The sequence below is a fragment of the Schistocerca americana genome, chromosome 1 (genome assembly GCF_021461395.2).
Source record: "Schistocerca americana isolate TAMUIC-IGC-003095 chromosome 1, iqSchAmer2.1, whole genome shotgun sequence".
NCBI classification, from domain to species: domain Eukaryota; kingdom Metazoa; phylum Arthropoda; class Insecta; order Orthoptera; family Acrididae; genus Schistocerca; species Schistocerca americana.
The window spans coordinates 1067143767-1067163067 of NC_060119.1; the positions used below are offsets into that span (position 1 = coordinate 1067143767).

General features: G+C 42.1%; 1 protein-coding gene across 1 annotated transcript in view; it reads left to right on the forward strand.

The window, feature by feature from the left end:
- The window catches only part of LOC124549794 (guanylate cyclase 32E), an 828442-nt gene that overhangs the window by 740888 nt on the left and 68253 nt on the right, over window positions 1–19301 (forward strand). The window contains exon 19 of the mRNA XM_047125268.1: window positions 4395–4546. Coding sequence (XP_046981224.1) covers window positions 4395–4546 — 152 coding nt within the window. The remainder of the gene's footprint in view (window positions 1–4394; window positions 4547–19301) is intronic.

The following is a 19301-nucleotide window of genomic DNA, read 5'->3' on the forward strand; positions in this document are numbered from 1 at the left end:
CCGAAATTCCTTCTCAAAAGAAGGCGAAGTAAATATTCCAGAATTTGAACAACTGGCAACATGAGTAACTTAGAAGTAGAAGTGTAGCGAAGCAGTTTAATACACTTAAGAAAGCCAAGACTTCCGGTCCAGATTGTCTACTATTCAGGTTCCTTTCAGAGTTTACTGATTCAACAGCTGCTTGCTGAGCAATCATGTACAACCTCTCTCTCGTAGAAGGATCGGTACACAGAAACTGGAAAGTTTCATAAGTCACGCCAATACCCAAGAATGGAAATAGAAGAAATCCCAGCCCCATATCACCGACGTTGATTTGACGTAGGACTTTGGAACATAGACCGTGCTCGAACATTATGAATCACGTCGAAGGAAACTATTTATTGACAAATAGCCAATAATATTTTTGTGAAACATAACTAGCTATTTATCGTCACGAAGTAACGAATGCTATCGACAAGGGGCGTCACATTGACTCCATGTTTTTACATTTCCAGAAGGCTTTTGACATCGTTCCTTACAAGCGACTTCAAATTGAACTGCATGCCTATGGAGTCTCAGTTACGTGACTGGATTCGTGGTTTCCTGTCAGAAAGTTCGCAGTTCGTAATAATTGACGGAAAGCTATCGAGTAAACCAGAAGTAATATCTGGCACTTCCCAAGGAAGTGTAACAGGGCCTCTGTTGTTCCTGATCTACGTAAACGATTTAGGAGACAATCTTTGTTTACAGATGATGCTGTCTTTTACCGACATTTAATGTTGTCAGATGATCAAACTAAATTGCAAAATGATTTAGACAAGATATCTGCATGCTGTAAAAAGTGGTAATGAACTCTAAATTATGAAAAGTGTGAAGTAATAAATATGAGCACTAAAAAGAATCTGCTAAATTTCAGCGAATCGATGTATCACACGAATCTAAAGACTACAAACTCAACTAAGTACTTAGGGATTACAATTACCAATAACTTAAACTGGAACAATCACATAGATAATATTGTGGGGAAGGCAAACGAAATAGTGCAATTTATTGGCAGAACAATTACAAAATGTAACAGGTTTACTAAAGAGACTGCTTACACTTCGTTTGCCCACCCTGCTCTGGAGTGCCGCTGAGCGATGTCGGACCCGCATCAGATAGGACTGACGGAGGACATCGACGAATTTCAAAGAAGAGCAGCTCGTTTTGTATTATCGCGTAATAGAGAGTATCGCGGACAAGATACACGAATTGGCGTGGCACTCATTGAAACAACGGCGTTTATCGCTGCGGCAGGAACTTCTCATGAAACTTCAGTAACCAGCTTTTTCCTCAGAGTGTGAAAACTTAATGGTGAATTGCAGTGCAGTCATGTAGATGTAGATCAGCTGACTTTCGCCTGTCTACGTACCACCTGACCGTTCTTGTTACTATCTCCTTGCGACATCGTATGTCACCTCAGTCTCCGCGCAATGTAAGTGAATATAAAATCGCTCGTAATCGGGTACTTGTGATAACATGAAATAGCATCAAATTTTTGTCAAGGTTGCGAACAAGGAAGCAAAAACACTATTAAAAGCAATGCTTAACAGTGTTGCAGCAACCACTATTATCCCAATAGCTCAAAAAAAAAAAAAAGAGTAAAGCGGGAACAGGGGAAAAACATTGTTACAAGTACTTCCCGAGGCTTCACTGCTTCGGACAGATATGGAACAGTGATAAGAAAATTTTATTTCTGAGTAATATCGCCAAACATACTTTTTTGGAACTAACTCGTAGTTTCCACATGACACATATTCTTTGTTGTACGTTGCTAATGTCGTAGAAAGCTACATCATCTTCATGTTCTACCCCTTGTTTGTTTTCTGTTAGTTCGCGGTCGATGTAGTTTTGCTTGAATGCATAGCTGTCCATGGTGCGTCGTGACCGAAGTCGTGGGAGGGATGGGAGGAATTGAGAGAGTGTCACAGAGAAGTGTCGTTTGATTGTGTTTGTACATCCACTGGCTAAATTACCGCACATCTACACTAATTGACAAATTTGAAGACATGGTGTATGTTAACGACTTCCGCAATGGAAGTCTGTACCGTCTGTGCTTTCGGAGACGTCGAATTCCTGATTTGCAGAGTGTTTACCAGAGATTTCAGCATACTGAGTGAAACAGGTACTATTCCAAGTTCACAATTTTCTTCTGAACTATAGATTAGCAACGCGTGCTGGAACAGGAACACATTGTTGAAACAGCGCACCGTAGTCCTGCTACCAGAGTACGTCGACTTTCTGCACGTATTAATGTCTCACGTACAGGTGCACGACTGTCTTAAAAACACGCGTTTTCTAATAAATACTTTGTAAAATGCATATACAGTTGTAAAAATTGACTGTATTGAATAATTCATAAAATAAATAACAATGTGCAGAATGAGAAAAAGGACTTTACTAGTTTTAATGATCTAGAAATTTATTGAGATAACTTACAGAATCGGTAGATGTGTTATTTTGAAGAAAAAATATCAAGATTCACATAAGAGTTCATGTGTCATTTTGTTTCTATGTGACTACTGTTCGTTATGCGGCAAATATCCCACCCGTAATCAAATTCTCCTCACTCTTGTTGTAGCAGATCGGTCGCAACTTGTACAATGGCAACGTAGATTCAGGTTTTCTGAATTGTTTCGAAAGGGAGGAACATACCCATGGTCTTCCATGATACCTCAGAGAAAGAAATCCAGTGATATCAAGTCTCGAGGGCGAGAGGGCCATGCGGTTGGTCACTTACCGTCAATCTACCGAGCTGTGAAACCATTATCGAGGAAAACTGAAACTTCGGTTAGGCAATGAGGTGGTGCACCGTCTTGTTGGTGGTAAGCAATCGCATCTTCGTCATCTTCATCGATCGGTGGAATTAAAAACTTCTAAACTGTATGCAGATACACATAACAGCTACAGTTTTCTCGATGGAGAAGAGAGGACCATACACTTCCAGTTCGCTAAGGGGACAAGAGAAATTAAGTTCGGGGTTGTCACGTATGGGTTCCAGTATGTATGTGGATTTTCGCTATCCCATATTCTGCAGTTGTGAGTGTTACCACGTCACTGATATGAAATGCTGACTCATTGCTAATGATTATTGCGTTCAAGGCTGTCTCGTAGTCCTCTATCCGATATAACATTTATGCAGAGAATTTCCCATGGGCAACGTTATCTGCATCAATAATGTGCTGTATCATTGCGAATCTGTATGGTTTCAAGTGTAAGCGTCTATACAGTACTCGCAAAACAGTCGTTTGTGGAAAGTCAGTCTCTCGAGACACAGGTCCCGCTGACTTTTGTTGACTGCGAGTATAGCTCTCCTTAATCTCTTCAACACGTGGGCGACCTGGTTATTTATCATGTCGCAGTGAACTACTTGTCTCTACAAACTTTCTGAGCCAAAAGTAAGTTGTAGGCCTGTTTGGAGGTTGTTTAGCATATTCGCTGCAAAATTCACGCAGCGAGCATGCTTCGCACCAGTGAAAGTCGTCCTTTTTATTTGCACTACGCTGGCGCCCCTAGAGACGGAATGGGGTATTGATGCACTACATGAATCAAACTTGAGGTTGTTTGCTACGAAATGACGCCTCTACCGATTCTATAAGTTATCTCAAAAAATTTCTGTATCATTCCAAATTTGTCAAGTTATTTTTGATTCACCCTGATCATTAAATGTGTTCTATCTCAGAAGCAACTCGGAGTAGGGCACATATCCATATGAAATTTTTTGCTTCAGATGATTGCTCCTGTCATATATTTGAATACTGACCAGTTCTCATGGGGCGCCTTGTATTTGTCCAATTATATGATCGTACTGCCACAACTTGTTAACAGGATCGTTTGTAGCTTACAAGTTATCTGAAGCACACGTTTGTGTGTAGGCTTCAGTTGTCAACCTGCACCTCCACTATCGCACCGGTGTCGTTCAGGCACCATTTTCTGTGCCCCTGCAGCCCCGTCTGCATGTATACGAGCCAAGATTTGTGCGCACTCTGCCCTTTTGGACCTGACAGCATTCAGGGCGCTACATGGTGTCGGACGCTACCCCACTGTCACAGCCCAGTAGATACCGCTAAGTACAAATTCAAATTTTCTGCCAAACGGGCCACCTTGCAGTAAGCGTTGTTCCGTCTAAAATTTTACGCCGTCTAACATCGTTAGACAACATTTGTGGGCACGAGTTCCTGAAATAAATGTGCTCCTCATTACAATCCTCTAGAACAACTCAAAGTTTCTTGCTACACTTTTGTTACATTGTGTAGACGATAGTTGGCTCCAAAGCTGTGGATCACCATAACTTGTATTTGCAGCTACAGTGCCCTACTTTTGATTAGACTTCTGTCTCAGCTTACTTCTTACGGTTTCGTTGTTTTCGCCACCAGAGGCGCTGCTGTTCGAGATGCTGCCTCGCTCCGTGGCAGAGCAGCTTCGCAGGGGCCACAAGGTGGAGGCGGAAAGCTTCGACTGCGTCACCATCTACTTCAGCGACATCGTCGGCTTCACCGCCATGTCCGCCGAGAGCACGCCGCTACAGGTACCACCTACCTGCCTACAATGTGGACGGATTAGCTTCTGTCCCGAAATCTTAGCTGTAGACGTATGCTTTATTGGACACCCACATTCAGCTGACAGGGGCACCGTACGGTAACTCGATTTTTGTAATTTTTTATATTAATGGTACGTGAAGTTCAGAACTCAAATATTAACCCCCAAAAATCGCTGAAAGTCTAAAAAATTTCAAACTGTTTTAATATGCAAAAGCTGTGGTTTCATGCATGCGGCGTAGGGGTTTTAAGTTCTGTTCCCAGCTGATGCAAAATTTTAAACAAAGCTACCTTTCGTACTATCAATTCTGTGAAGTTTAAAATGCATACACATGGCGAAAAATCAGTGGCGCTTGAGACTGGTAATAGGTTCGAGTCTCGTTTCGCTCATAATGTTCTTTTTTTTCGTTCAGTTCTAATACGTATTTCCTTTTTTTTTTTTTTTTTTTTTTTTTTTTTTCCTTTGAGTGTGTACTCAATTTAGCCATCGACAACACCGACAACACATAGTGACAATGTACACATAATTACATAATTGAATAAACAAATACAAGAAGTTCATATTTACAAGAATAAAAAGCTTAACTGTTACAGTTTTGTACATAATGTTTTAAAAATTGAATTGAACTGAATTGGAAAATAATTAAAAGTGTCTTGGCTTACAATTCACACCAATTCTGAAATATCCTCATTAGCAAAATATATTTATAATTTATGTCATTAAATACGAAATACATGAAGTATATGCTGACAGGTACCTAATAGCTAATTTTATGAAAAATGCACGTCCTCTTATCTGTAATTACATATCGTACAGCAAAAGCCTTCGTTTCAAATGTACATTCGTAACTACAGATTTTTATAAAAGACTGCTTAAATTAAAGAAACATCACGAATTAAATACTTTTTCATCCTTGCCCCCCCCCCTGTGTTTTTTACGCTTCATGGAAATGTTCATGGAAAACGCACCTTTGTTTAGAATATTATCTGTGCTGGGAATCGAACTTGTGTAAAAAAAAAAAATGGTTCAAATGGCTCTGAGCACTATGGGACTTAACTTCTGAGGTTATCAGTCCCCTAGGACTTAGAACTACTTAAACCTAACTAACCTAATGACAGCACACACATCCATGAATGAGGCAGGATTCGAACCTGCGACCGTAGCGGTCGCGCGGTTCCAGACTGTAGCGCCCAGAACCGCTCGTCCACCCCGGCCGGCGAACCTGTGTCACAAACAGGGTAGCCGAACATTCTACAACACAGCCACATGACATTTCATGGGAAATTAACCAATCTTCAGCATACTAAGACGGTCGAAAAGCTTCAAAGTCGATTTCCTCGAGAATTTTTGGGAGTTACATAGAACTAATTTTGATGATAGATACTTGTCCTGAAATTCACATACTATTAATACAAAAAAAATTAAAAAATTCGATTGCCATGAGACCCTCTTGCGAAACGTAATGCTCTTACCAAATAGAAATTGCACCGAATACAGACACCATTTCGGATGGTAGAAAAATCGTAAATATTTCGTTCATCCGCAATAAAGAGAGATACTCAATTTTGTTTCGACATCTGTTTTAGTAATTAGCTAGTTCACCGGTTGCAATTCGATCGCATCGTGTAAATTACGTACGAAAGTGAAATATTGGGATCTACAGCGTACTTCCGTGACGATGCTCCAAACTCTCACGGATAGTGAAGAATGGCAAATTTTATACAAGGGAAATGCTGGTCTGGAAACAACTAAGTGACCATGACCACGAGAAAACTTCAAATTCGCCAAATTCTTCGAACTATGAGAAAAATCCAAGTAGACATTTTTTGTCTAATTGATAACACTTTCGCTATTTTGACTGCTTTCATATTTTCTTTCGGACTCTCGTACATTTTCGACTCGATAGCTATTTTCAAGCAGTTCTTTACTATCCTACAAGAATTAGGTTGCCCCTCAAGAAAATAACGTTCTTCACAACTTCTGTAGCATGCATCGTGACTCAGTTCCTTAGGATAATAGCGATAATCAACTGCAGTGACTAAACAAGAGTTTAAAAGTAAGGAAATGTGGATAAGTGCAAAATCCACAAACACTACAAGGACTGAAATAAAACCTAATTCACAAATACTGAAAACCACTTGAACGTACATTAGCTGTTAAAAACGAGGAACTTAAAACTTAAATATACTTCCTGAGCAAAAAAATGTAATAACAACAAGTCAGCAAGAAATAAGATTTACCAACCATCATCCATTTGATACAGTAGAATTCAGCATATTTAAGCCAAAGCCAGGAAAAAAAGCTGCGAATAATGTATATTTATTTGGAATAGGTTTCGTTGTAAACAAAAACATATTACATTCAGTAATAGAATTTAAATCTATTAATGAAAGATTTTTGAAATTAACATTTAAATCATCGAAGTTGACACTGTTTTAAATATATGTGCGCCAATAAATGAAAAGAGCAGAACAAAGAAAGAGCAAATTGAACATTCTGAACTAAACGTGAAAAACACCTTAGACGATAGTCCGTTGACAAATATAGCAATACTACTTTGAGACTTTAATGCATAAACTGGCAAAAAACGTCATCACAGAGCAATAGCAAGGAACTGCCTTACACCTAAAACAACGGAGGCCGACAGTGAGAGACTCAAGTCTCCACACATGGAGACTTGTGGTGAAATATACCTCTATCCTGATGCAATAAGTACATAGTCTGCAATGGAGGTACTCAGTGTAAAAGTAGCCAAGAGTGGCGTTTTGGATTCAGACCACTACAATTCGAGCATTAATTACGGAGTCGGCCAGTACTTGGAGAAAAGAATCAATAACAACATGAAGAGTCTGACACAAGCAAATTAAAGGAAGAAAATTTCAAAATGATTTTGGAAAGAAGGATATGCAGTTCTTGGGAAAAATTTCGAAAAGACGTTATTCAGACTCCGGAATGAACTATTTCTGTTAAAAAGAAATGGAAACATACATGATGGAATAATGATTGCGATGAGTTAATTACAACAAGAAATCTGGAATATTTGGATTGAAAATAAAAATAGTAAGAACACTGGAACGTTTATAGAAGCCGTGCCTCAAAAGGACTCAAAAAGTCAGAGTACAATACATTAAAAATCAACTGACGTCAGTTAAGTTATATTTTATGTAGAACAACGCAAGGGACTTTTGTAACGTGTTACAAAGTAGTTTAAGTACACACCACAAAGTGTGCAGTTTATAGAGCCAAACACTTGGAAGACTGCATAAAATAACGCAGAGAACTGAAGAGCACTTGTGTACTACTTCAAAGAACTACATATGAAGTACGTAACTGTGATCCAACAAAAATAGAATTTAATTTCGATAACCAAACGCAACTGCACTCAGACTCAGTATCAGCAACGAAAGAAGTCAGAGGAATCACAAAATAACTTAAAAATAACAGATGATCAGGAAACGACATCACAGTTGCTGGATTGTCGAAACACTCTAGTGAAAACATTATCATTTATGATGTCTGGACAATTAACACTTTGCTATCAGAATTGGCCTTGGAATAATATACCAACGAAATAAAAAAAAGAAATGACATCATAACAATTTACGAGGAATCTGCCTCTTGCCAGACATTTCTGAAGAGAGCTGAAAGTGAGGAGCGTAGTAGAAATTAGGAAAATATTAAACTTGAAGTATGTGATAACTTTTGTAGATTTGGAAAAGGCCTATGACACAATCGATAGAAATGCACTAATCAGCGTTACAAAGGAACTGAGATTCAATTATAAAATAACAGAAATAATTTAAGAAACTTTAACGAACAAATTATCGAAAGTAAAACATTCGAAAGAACTGTTAAAAACTTTTGAAATAAAATCAGGTGTAACACAAGGAGATCGTTTGTTACCTCTAGTTTTCAACGGTGGATTAGAGAGGGTGACTAGAGAGTGTAAGATATCCATCATTACTAAGGATATTCTACTAGAAATACAACGAAATGAAATCACGATATATTTTCTGTCTGACGACAGGCGTTAATAACTGACTCACTAGATATGTCAACGAACAAATCGCAGAATTATAGAAACAAGCAGTCAAAGTAGGACTAAACAAATCATTTGAAAATGCATATTTCATGGGAAGTATCAGTGCTACCCCAAAAATTTAGAAATTCATAACAACAAAATGTATGAAACAAATTATTTTAAATATCTAGGAGAACGTATAACGAGCCATACAAAAAAAACAGCTATAGAAAATAGAGGATATGAAATGGAAAGGGTAGTCCATACCAGACGTATAACGAAGAATATTTGTCTCAGAACATAAATCTGAGACGCTATCGAACAGTGGTAGGGCCTGAAATACTGTATGCAGGCGAAACACTTAAAATAACGAGATTTGGGTACCTTGAAAAATTGGAACAAGTTCAAAGAAGAATTCTAAGGGAAAATTTGGGACCTAAACGTAATAATAATGCAGAATGCGAATTACGGGTGCAAAGAAAAATCAGGAGATCAAAGAGAATTAAATATAAAGAAGCAAAGCCAAAGATGATTTTTCATACCCGTCCTGCCCCCCATACCCCACCCCCAGTCAAAAAAGGTGTTATTTGAATTAATAAATACAGAGGAAAACACCTTGAGTGATGTAAACAGAGAAAAAAAACGAAATTAGTTGAACACCTAATTCGACATACCAGCTTCATATAAAACGTCTTAGGAGCTAAATTCTGGGAAAAAAACAAAAGACAATCCTATTATACGCGTATCACGAAGTTTATCAGTGGTGTAAACTGCAGCAACTACAATCAGATGGTGAAGGTGGCGACGGACAGGGAAGGATGGCTATGTCAACAAGAAGTTTTTCTGTTGTGTCTGATGAATATGCCAACTCACATATTGTTCATTTCTAGCCTAGTAAAGACTGACTCAATTGACTGTTATCTGAAAAGGAGAAATATGTGACTTAAAATTTTCAGCGTACATATGTCTGTTGTGGTAATTTTAAAATCGTGTAGTTATCTTATATTTTTAATGTTTTTAGTAAACTATATATATTTTCTTAATGTTCTAGAATGGAAAGCAGTAATGCAGCGCTACCAGTACTATCGCCGCCTTTACAGACGATGGAGTGACATAACAATATAGGAAGAATATGTCCTCCGTCAACCCTGAAATATTTACATCATTATTGTGAAAACACCCTTCTAATGTATTTGCCCAACTGAGCCACTCTCGTCCTCTAATGACGTCATATTAATCTCTACAGCTCTTTCTTCTATCCACGACATGGGTACATCGACATAATTTCTCGTCTAATTTCGAAATATCAACAGTAATTACTATTTCAAAGAACCAGTCATTTTCGCGTTAGAATGGAACACAATGACATGCTGAGTATATACTATTGATGAAGACTGCTACTGTTCCCTAGACTCTAATGATAGAGAACTGTTAGCTTACGTACGCAAATCTTTCGCATTAGGAAAACAGTAGCGTAAACCTGGCCCACTTCTCTTCTTTGAAGTATTGAAAGTTCTTAAAATACTGTGCTTCTGAAAATATTGGACCTGGTTACGATATTAATGACTATCTGTCCTGAAACCACTGAATGCTCAACACTATTAACTAATCTCTCCTAATTGTCTGATTTTGGTATTTTCAGTAAAAATAGTTTTATTACATACTTGATATTAATTAGTTATAGTTTGAATGCACTTCAGCTACTGCCATTCTCACACTGTTCATTTGTGAATCCACTCTTTAATAAGTCACAAACTGACGTACATTGTATGTGTGATAAATTACAGTTTCTCAAATCGCTATTCTGATCGTCGTTAAACTTTGATTCGCGTTATTAACACACAGAGCAACGAAGTACAATTTTCCGAACGCGTGTTTCACTTCCAAACATCTTGATTCCACCTTAATTAATATGACTTCGCTGAAAATTATATCGATTCGGTACTTCGACCTTAATCTTCAACTTAACACATTTCTATAATCAATACTGATACTCTCTGTGGGTTACGCAGTTCCTGCTAAGTTGCCTATTTCCACACAAGTCCTCTTTCACAGACACCAAAAGACTCTAGCTCGCCGTATGCGCTATACTAACGACATAACATACGAACTCGTAGAGGTGCGAAAGTGACGCTTAGTATCAAGGTACCACAGTTTTTGCACGTGATACAATAATTGATATGTAACTATGTAGTCTTATGTTATAACAGAGAGTATGTATGCAGAATCATTTTGAGTATTCATGGAACTTAATGCACAGTAAAAGCAATATGAACTCTCTCTGTGTGTCTATGCACCCATTGTGCTACTCCCACCTCAATACCAAATGACTCATTTAGATGGAGAACATTACACTTCTATTCATGAGTATGAATGCCCATGCGTATAACTTCCCCAAAAAACCATCAAAGACAGATTTTCCATTGTAGTTTCAGTTACGGACAAATCGTATGCGTTTGACATTTGACTGTGCAGTGGTTCACCTTCTATTCAACTAAAGGAGAGGAAGACAAGCTGACGTTCAACGTTGTTACGAAAAATCTCGAAAAGTTCTTGAGTGATTTACCATATATATTTTACACGACACTCTAGCATACTTTCAGATGTTCATAGGCTACATTTTCCTTTATATATATGGTACATAAATGTACTTATAATACATAATGGGGAGACGTCATTAGCAAAAAATCTCAAAATGTTCTTGACCAATTTACTTCAAATTTTTACACAACACTCTAATAAACTTTCAGACTGATGTAGGCTACAATTATTTTCAATAAATGTATATGTAATACATAAAAGGGATACGTTATTAGTAAATATCCCGAAATGTTCTTGACCGAAACTTTCGGATGGATATAGGCTACATCATTACTTAAATACGTATGGTAAATAAATACGTGTGTAATATGTAACGAGGAAACGTTGTTAGCTAAAATTTTAAGCAGTTCTTCACCAATTATATAAAATTATACATAACTTCTAGACCAGTTTTAACACTACACTTTATTACTTATGGGGTAAGCGCTTTGACGTGTACAATACATAACAAGGAATTTCTGCGTAAATCAATCGCTATTTATTATAATGCTTTGCTGCGGACCATAGCACGAGCAACAGAAAGAACTAAGTACAGATTTTCTGCTAAAAACGTCTGCGAAAGAGAAAATGTGCTGTGAAATTGCGCAGTTTCGTTTGCTTTCTTGCAGCCATTATGCCATTTAAAACAAAGTAGTTTTTTTCACACGTGTTCCATTATGACGGCTCGCGCTGAGTAGCTCCACTTTAATTTTATCACCCAGTATATGATTTTAGACGTAAAGAACTAGACAACAGCGTTCTGTTTTGCGTTATACATTGCAGTCAGTTTTAAGAGGGAAGATGAATGTTATATTTATGGCTCATAGACTTAGGATTAGAATGGGCGCACTGTTGTGGAATATGAATCTGAAACTTTGCAGTCGTACCGGTTCACAGATTAATGTTATTAAAAATACAGTCATTGAGCCTAGTATTCTCACAGACCCAGTAGCTGCAGTGGTCTCTCCTGCATTCCGTGTGTTAATGATACCTACCAATATATCCATTCATTTAAAGTTACTTCCTTTCCCAGTCAAGCAGATTTGTAATAACAATAAATAAGGCTCGAGGTAAGAGAGAATTGGGAAGATGACATGGACAGAGAGAGGGAGTGGGAGAAAATGGACAAAGAGGGGCAATTAAAAGATGGGCAGAGAGAGGGGTGAGGATGGGGGGGGGGAGGAAATGGACAGTAAGGGGGCATAGGGAAATGAGATGGGCAGAGGGAGTGAGGAAGAGGAGGACAGAAAGAGGAGGGAGAAAGATTAGGACATACACTGATAATCTAAGACATTATGAGCATTGCCCACCGCGAAGTGGGATACCGCCTGGCAACATTGCGGGCACGTAACGGGTTATGGAAAGTATGTAAACGCAGCAGAGACGGATGAGGAATCACCCCAAAGAAGGTATGGGCTGCAAATAGGGAAATCGACTGATACTCGCGACTTTGTCACAGGACAGATTATTATTACGTAAAGCCTGTGAACGAGTGTCTCGAAAACAGCGAAGCTAGTAGAATGTTCACGTGCTACTGTCGCGAGCTTCTACGAGAAGCGGTAGAAGGACAGTGAAATTACAACTAGGCGCTAAATGGCTCGACGTCCACGACTCTTCATAGAACGTAGCGTTGCCGGCCTGTGTGGCCGTGAGGTTCTAGGCGCTTCAGTCTGGAACCACGTGACCGCTACGGTCGCAGGTTCGAATCCTACCTCGGGCATGGAAGTATGTGATGTCCTTAGGTTAGTTAGGTTTAAGTAGTTCTAAGTTCTAGGGGACTGATGACCACAGATATTAAGTCTCATAGTGCTCAGAGCCATTTGAACCATTTAGAACGTGACGTTCGGAGGCTTCTCTGTTCAGTAGAGTAGGACAGATTTACGTAATCACCTGTTGACCCAACAACACCATCAGTTACTACTGCAGTGGGCATGGGACCATCGGAATTCGACCGACGGTCAATGGAAACGTATCGGCTCTTCGGCTGAATTACATTTTTGCTATATTAAGACGATGGTCGACTCCAGAAACGCCTTCATCGTTGTGAACGGCGGCTCGAAACGGGCAGCACGCCATGGACCCAGGTTGGTGAGAGCAGTATAATGCTGTGGGAGACATTCTCCTGCGCTCGCACTGGATCTATCTAGTAATCGAAGACACACTGATAGCTGTGAACCACCTGCATCCCTTGATGCTTGATGTCTTCCTCAAAGACATCTTTCAGTACTATAATAGTAGTGTTAGCAGTTAGCCAACACTACGAACAATACCTGAGTGAGGAAGCCGATATGCACGCGTTAACCCACGCAGGCTAGAGATAGGTCTGAAACAGGATACGTAATGAATGCTATAAAGAAAAGTACGTAGCTGCTGGAATACTTAACTTTAATCCATCATTGTTGTACATCGCTCTTGACGATACAAGTGAGACTCTGTAGATACATGCAATGTTACTAATGGCGCCTTGCTGGGTCGTAGCCATTGACTTAGCTGAAGGCTATTCTAACTATCTGCTCTGCAAATGAGCGAGGCTTCGTCAATGTGCATCGCTAGCGAAGTCGTCCGTACAACTGGGGCGAGTGCTAGTCAGTCTCACGAGACCTGCCGTGTGGTGGCGCTCGGTCTGCGATCACTAACAGTGGCGACACGCGGGTCCGACATGTACTAATGGACCGCGGCCGATTTAAAGCTACCACCTAGCAAGTGTGGTGTCTGGCGGTGACACCACATTCCTCCCCCGCAAATCGGCGAACGGTCGTTATAAGGCTTCCGCCCGCCGTGGGGAGGACCCCATGTTGACGTATGCGATGAGGTGGGGAGCCTAACAACAGGCGAGGCTGTGCCACCCGCACCCGGCCATTCGGTCCGAGGGGAGCTAGGAAACGCCGGAAAACCTAGTCCAGGGTGCACGTCAACATGCGGTGTATGCGCCCGTAGAGAGACAGGAGGGGCCGAAATGTCGACCTCCATGTGGTCGGGGCACCCGACGGGCGAAGACGACGTCTGGTCCGGAGCGGGCAAGAGTTCCATGGCGGAGGACATCTGGTCAGGGGAAGCGATCGGCGGCGCGTGACCCAGGGAGGCGCTGTGCGGCTGCAGCGAAGCGTCCACTGCGGGCGTCGCCGGCGGGAGAACAGACGGCGGCGGCGGCGCGTCGCCATGGGGCAATATGGAAGGCAGCGTCGGGAACACCTGGGGATGAGGCGAGCCAGTAGATGGGTCCCCAGGGCGCTGACCAGACGGCACCGTCGCTGAAAGCAGACGGGGAGCGGCAGAACCCGTGCGACGACACAGGCGCAGCTGATTGAGATGCCGACGCACCTCACCAGAGGCCCCCAAAACCAAATACATCGCGCGGCCGAGGCAGCGAGGAATGCGCCCTGCGAGCCAACGCCGTGAACCTCGATAGTTGCGATAGAATACAACGTCGCCTGGAGCAAAAGCAGGAGGCTGCCGCTGCACAGGAATCTGAAGCGGCAGATGCAACAAAGACATCAAGGTTCGATGAGGACGACCGTGAAGCAACTCAGCCGGCGAGCGACCAGCGCGGGACGGAGAGCGATACGAGGACAAAAAGAGCAATAACGCGTCCTCCCGAGAATGCGACTCTTGCAACTTCAACATCTGTGACTTGAAAGTCCGGACCAGTCGTTCAGCGGCACCGTTTGACTGAGGCGAAAACGGCGCGGATGTCAGATGTTGAATACCATTGGCCTTGCAGAATGACTGAAATTCTGCAGACATGAATTGTGGGCCATTGTTGGAAACAATAGTCTGTGGAAGACCTTCAATGCAAAAGATAGCAGATAACGCTTGGATGGTTTCAGATGACGTCGTGGAAGACATCCTGACAACAAAAGGAAAATTACTGAAAGAATCGACCACAACCAGCCATCTAGCATTCCAGAATGGACCAGTAAAATCGATGTGCAAGCGTTGCCAAGGGGAAGTGGCTTTCAGCCATGCAAAGAATTTCCGCGGCGGTGCGGATTGTTGTTTGGCACACGCCATGCAAGAAGAGCACATATTCGTAATTGCAGCATCGATTCCGAACCAAGTACAGTGCTGACGAGCAAGTTGTTTCGTTTGCACTATACCCCAATGACCTTGGTGAAGAAGCCGTAAAACAGAGGACTGTAACGAACGTGGTACCACGACTCTGGACTGATCATTATCAGAACGCAACAACAAAACACCACGTCGAACACAAAGTCTCTCCTTGTGAGCAAAAAATCGGCGAACCAACGGATCCTCGATCCGAGACTTTGACAAAGGCCATTGCGTAGCAACAAAACGCAAAACGGTAGCAAGGACAGGGTCAGCAGCTGTGGCTGTAGCTACACGACGAAAATCAATCGGAAACGATTCGACCACTTCATCGGTTTCCGCATCAATGAACATGCAAGAAAGTTCGGAAGAATCGAATGCTTCATCCTCAGCAACAGGCAAACGGGACAACGCATCGGCGTTTCCGTGCTTAGCAGTGGACCGATACAAGATATCGTAGCGGTACTGCGAGAGGAAAATAGACCAGCGAATGAATTTCTGCACTGTACGTGGAGGTACAGGCTTGTTCGGATGAAAAAGCGAAGTCAAAGGTTTGTGGTCTGTGATGATGGTAAAGTGACGACCATACAAGAAATCATGGAACTAAGTAACACCAAACACGAGAGCCAAAGCTTCTTTCTCTATCTGTGAATAATTTCTTTGCGCAGATGAGAGCAATTTGGACGCAAAGGCAATAGGGCGATCAAGCGAGCCATCTTTGTGTGCAAGCACAGCACCGATCCCGAAATCCGATGCATCGAACATCAACAAAATGGGTTTCTGGGGATCAAATGGCGTAAGGCAAGTATTTGAAAGCAACGCCGATTTCATCTGGCGAAAGGCGCGTTCGCATTCCGTCGTCCAGATAGTTTGCTGCAGTAGGGACCGACGCACAAACAGTTTGTAAATATTGCTGAAACAATGCAGGGGTGGATGCACACCCGAATGGTAGTCTTTTGAATCGGTACAAACCAAGATGCGTGTTAACCACCAAGACACACGGGGATTCTGCGTCCACTGGTATTTGCAAGTACGCATCTGCTAGGTCCAATAAAATATTTACCCGGGCACAGTTTATCAAAAAGATCTTCCGGGCAGGGTAAAGGAAAAGTTTCAGTCACTAGTTGTGGATTCACAGTTGCCTTGAAGTCCACACAAAGTCTCAGTTTTCCGGAAGGTTTTGGCAAAATTACTAAGGGTGAGGCCCAGAGAGAAGCCTGCACACGTTCAATTACACCTTGTGATTGTAATCGTTTAATGTTCTTGCGACCTCATCACGCAACGCGTGGGGAACATTGCGCGCTCTGAAAAATTTCGGTTGCGCATTGACTTTCAGTTCAAAATGAGCTTCATAGTTCTTAGCGCAACCAAGGCCCGGTGCAAAAATGTCTGCAAATTCTTCACATAGACGAGAAACACTGGCTGAAGGCACAGTCTGATTCACTGAGAGGACCTGATTGACTATTGACAAGTTAAACAATTGAAATAAATCTAAGCCAAACAAGTTCACTGCAGAAGAAGAACGAAGAACGTAAAATGACACAAGTTTTGTTTGTCTCTGGTATGTTGCACGAAGGCTGCACTGTCCTAATACAGGGATATTCTGACCTGAATAACTATTTAACTGAACATTTGCGGCACGCAACGGAGGTTTGCCCAGTTGTTTGTACGTGTCGTGATTGATCAATGAAACTGCAGCTCCGGTATCGAGCTGGAATGGCATCACGTAGCCATGAAAGTCCAAGTCTACAAAAAGTTTATTGTCCTGCTGACGACAGGAGCGACTTTCTCGTGCAATTTGAACTGATACTGGTACAGAAGCACTCGCGACTTGACGGGATTGCCGGCGACGTCGACGCACACTATTTGTGGGACGAACACAGTCACTGTTAGAGAATGTGGCACTGGACGGAGTGGAATTAACTACATGAATGTCCATGGGCGAAGGTTCACGAGCCTGATTGTCCATTGTTCGATTCCGGCGTGAAGCAAAGGGCCTGGAATGGTTGTGATTGGCCGATCGGAGCTTTTTCTGGCAAACACTTTGAACATGCCCTTTCTTTTTACAGTAAAAGCAAATAGCTTGGCATGACGGGCAATGTTCACGCGAATGTCTAGTCGCACACCGCGGGCATGATTTCACTGCATTTGCTCGCTTACGCGGCACACGTGGAGAGCTAGGCGGCAGCTGCGCGGACGAGCGCGAGGGCTGTTTATCGTTCCGTGCAGCGCGCCCAGCGGGCTGGTTAATGTGACACACGGCTGGCGAAGTTTCAAATGATTCCTGTGCAAAGTCAAGTGTGTCTTGCCTATCTAATATGTCTATCACTTATGAAGGGAGGGATTAACTAGTTTCAAAATCTGTTCTCATATACGAACATCAGAAACGTTCTGTGCAGTTGCATCACGTACCATTGTATCTGAATAAGGGAGTCCACATTCACACTCAAAAGCACAATCCCTAGTAAGGCCTTTCAATGTTGCAACCCACTCCCTATTAGTCCGACCGGCCGTACATTTTGTACGAAAGAACGTATACCTTTTTGCTACGACATTTAGTGTTTCTTTGAAACAGGCATCTAACGCCGACAAAAATTCTTCGTAGGACAGAGTCGCTATGTCGCGTCGGGGAAACAATTTCACTATCACACGGTAGGTGGACACACCTACACAGGCCAATAAAAAAGGCTGCCGCTCGTTACCTTGAATTCTGTAGGCGGCGAGATGGAATCCAAATTGGAATGACCATTCCGTCCAGCTTTCCATAACCAGGTCAAATGGCCGGAACGGGGGTGAAACAGCATCTTGTGGGTGCGGTAGCGGTGGAGCGGCGGCTGCCGCATCATTTTGCATTGCACGTTGACCCTGAACGAGCTGTCCAAGGGTATCCAATAACGCCTGCGTCTGCTGATTCCGCAAGCGATAAAATTCGGACAGTACATCTGGAGATTGTAGCGAAGCCATGACAAGTAAATTAGTGCAATACGAAAGCGAAATCCTCTTTTAAGCCTCGTTGCCAATATATGTAGTGTTAGCAGTTAGCCAACACTACGAACACTACCTGAGTGAGGAAGCCAATATGCACGCGTTAACCCACGCAGGCTAGAGATAGGACTGAAACAGGATACGTAATGAATGCTATAAAGAAAAGTACATAGCTGCTGGAATACTTAACTTTAATCCATCATTGTTGTACATCGCTCTTGATGATACAAGTGAGACTCTGTAGATACATGCAATGTTAGTAATGGCGCCTTGCTAGGTTATAGCCACTGACTTAGCTGAAGGCTATTCTAACTATCTGCTCTGCAAATGAGCGAGGCTTCGTCAGTGTGCATCGCTAGCGAAGTCGTCCGTACAACTGGGGCGAGTGCTAGTCAGTCTCTCGAGATCTGCCGTGTGGTGGCGCTCGGTCTGCGATCACTAACAGTGGCGACACGCGGATCCGACATGTACTAATGGACCGCGGCCGATTTAAAGCTACCACCTAGCAAGTGTGGTGTCTGGCGGTGACACCACAATAATTATGCTTGTCTCGGAACCAGAAACGTTGCAGTAGTTTCAGGTACCAAGTTCGCCTGATGTAAATCCTATGTAACCCTTGTAAGTCGCTATCAGGTGTCATCACCAAATACGCAAATCAGCGGCCCACTACTCACGCGAACTGTATGAGCTGTAGGTAACCATCCAGTGCCACATACCTCCACAAACACACCAACAAACTGTCGGATCCCTGATATCCAGAATCAGTAATGTATTTCGTTCCAAAGATGAACAAAGGAACTATTAAGCAGGCGGTCATAATGTTTTGGCTCACCGGTGTGTATACAGTATAATTTCCAAACATATTTAGAAAACTGCGGAGCATTCCCGGTTCGCTATTAGACGTACACAATCGGAACAATATATACCGGGACTGCATTTTTGCACTGGAAACAACTGAAACTGTTCTTTTTCTTCGTCCTGGCCTTTACTTCGTATGTTCACGGGATCAACATGCAACTAGAATAGAGAGGCCCACCGCAACTGTGTTCGTCTAGCGTTATGTGAAAAGTGCGAACGTTTTCTAAATGTTTGCGATTCGTGTAAATAAGGC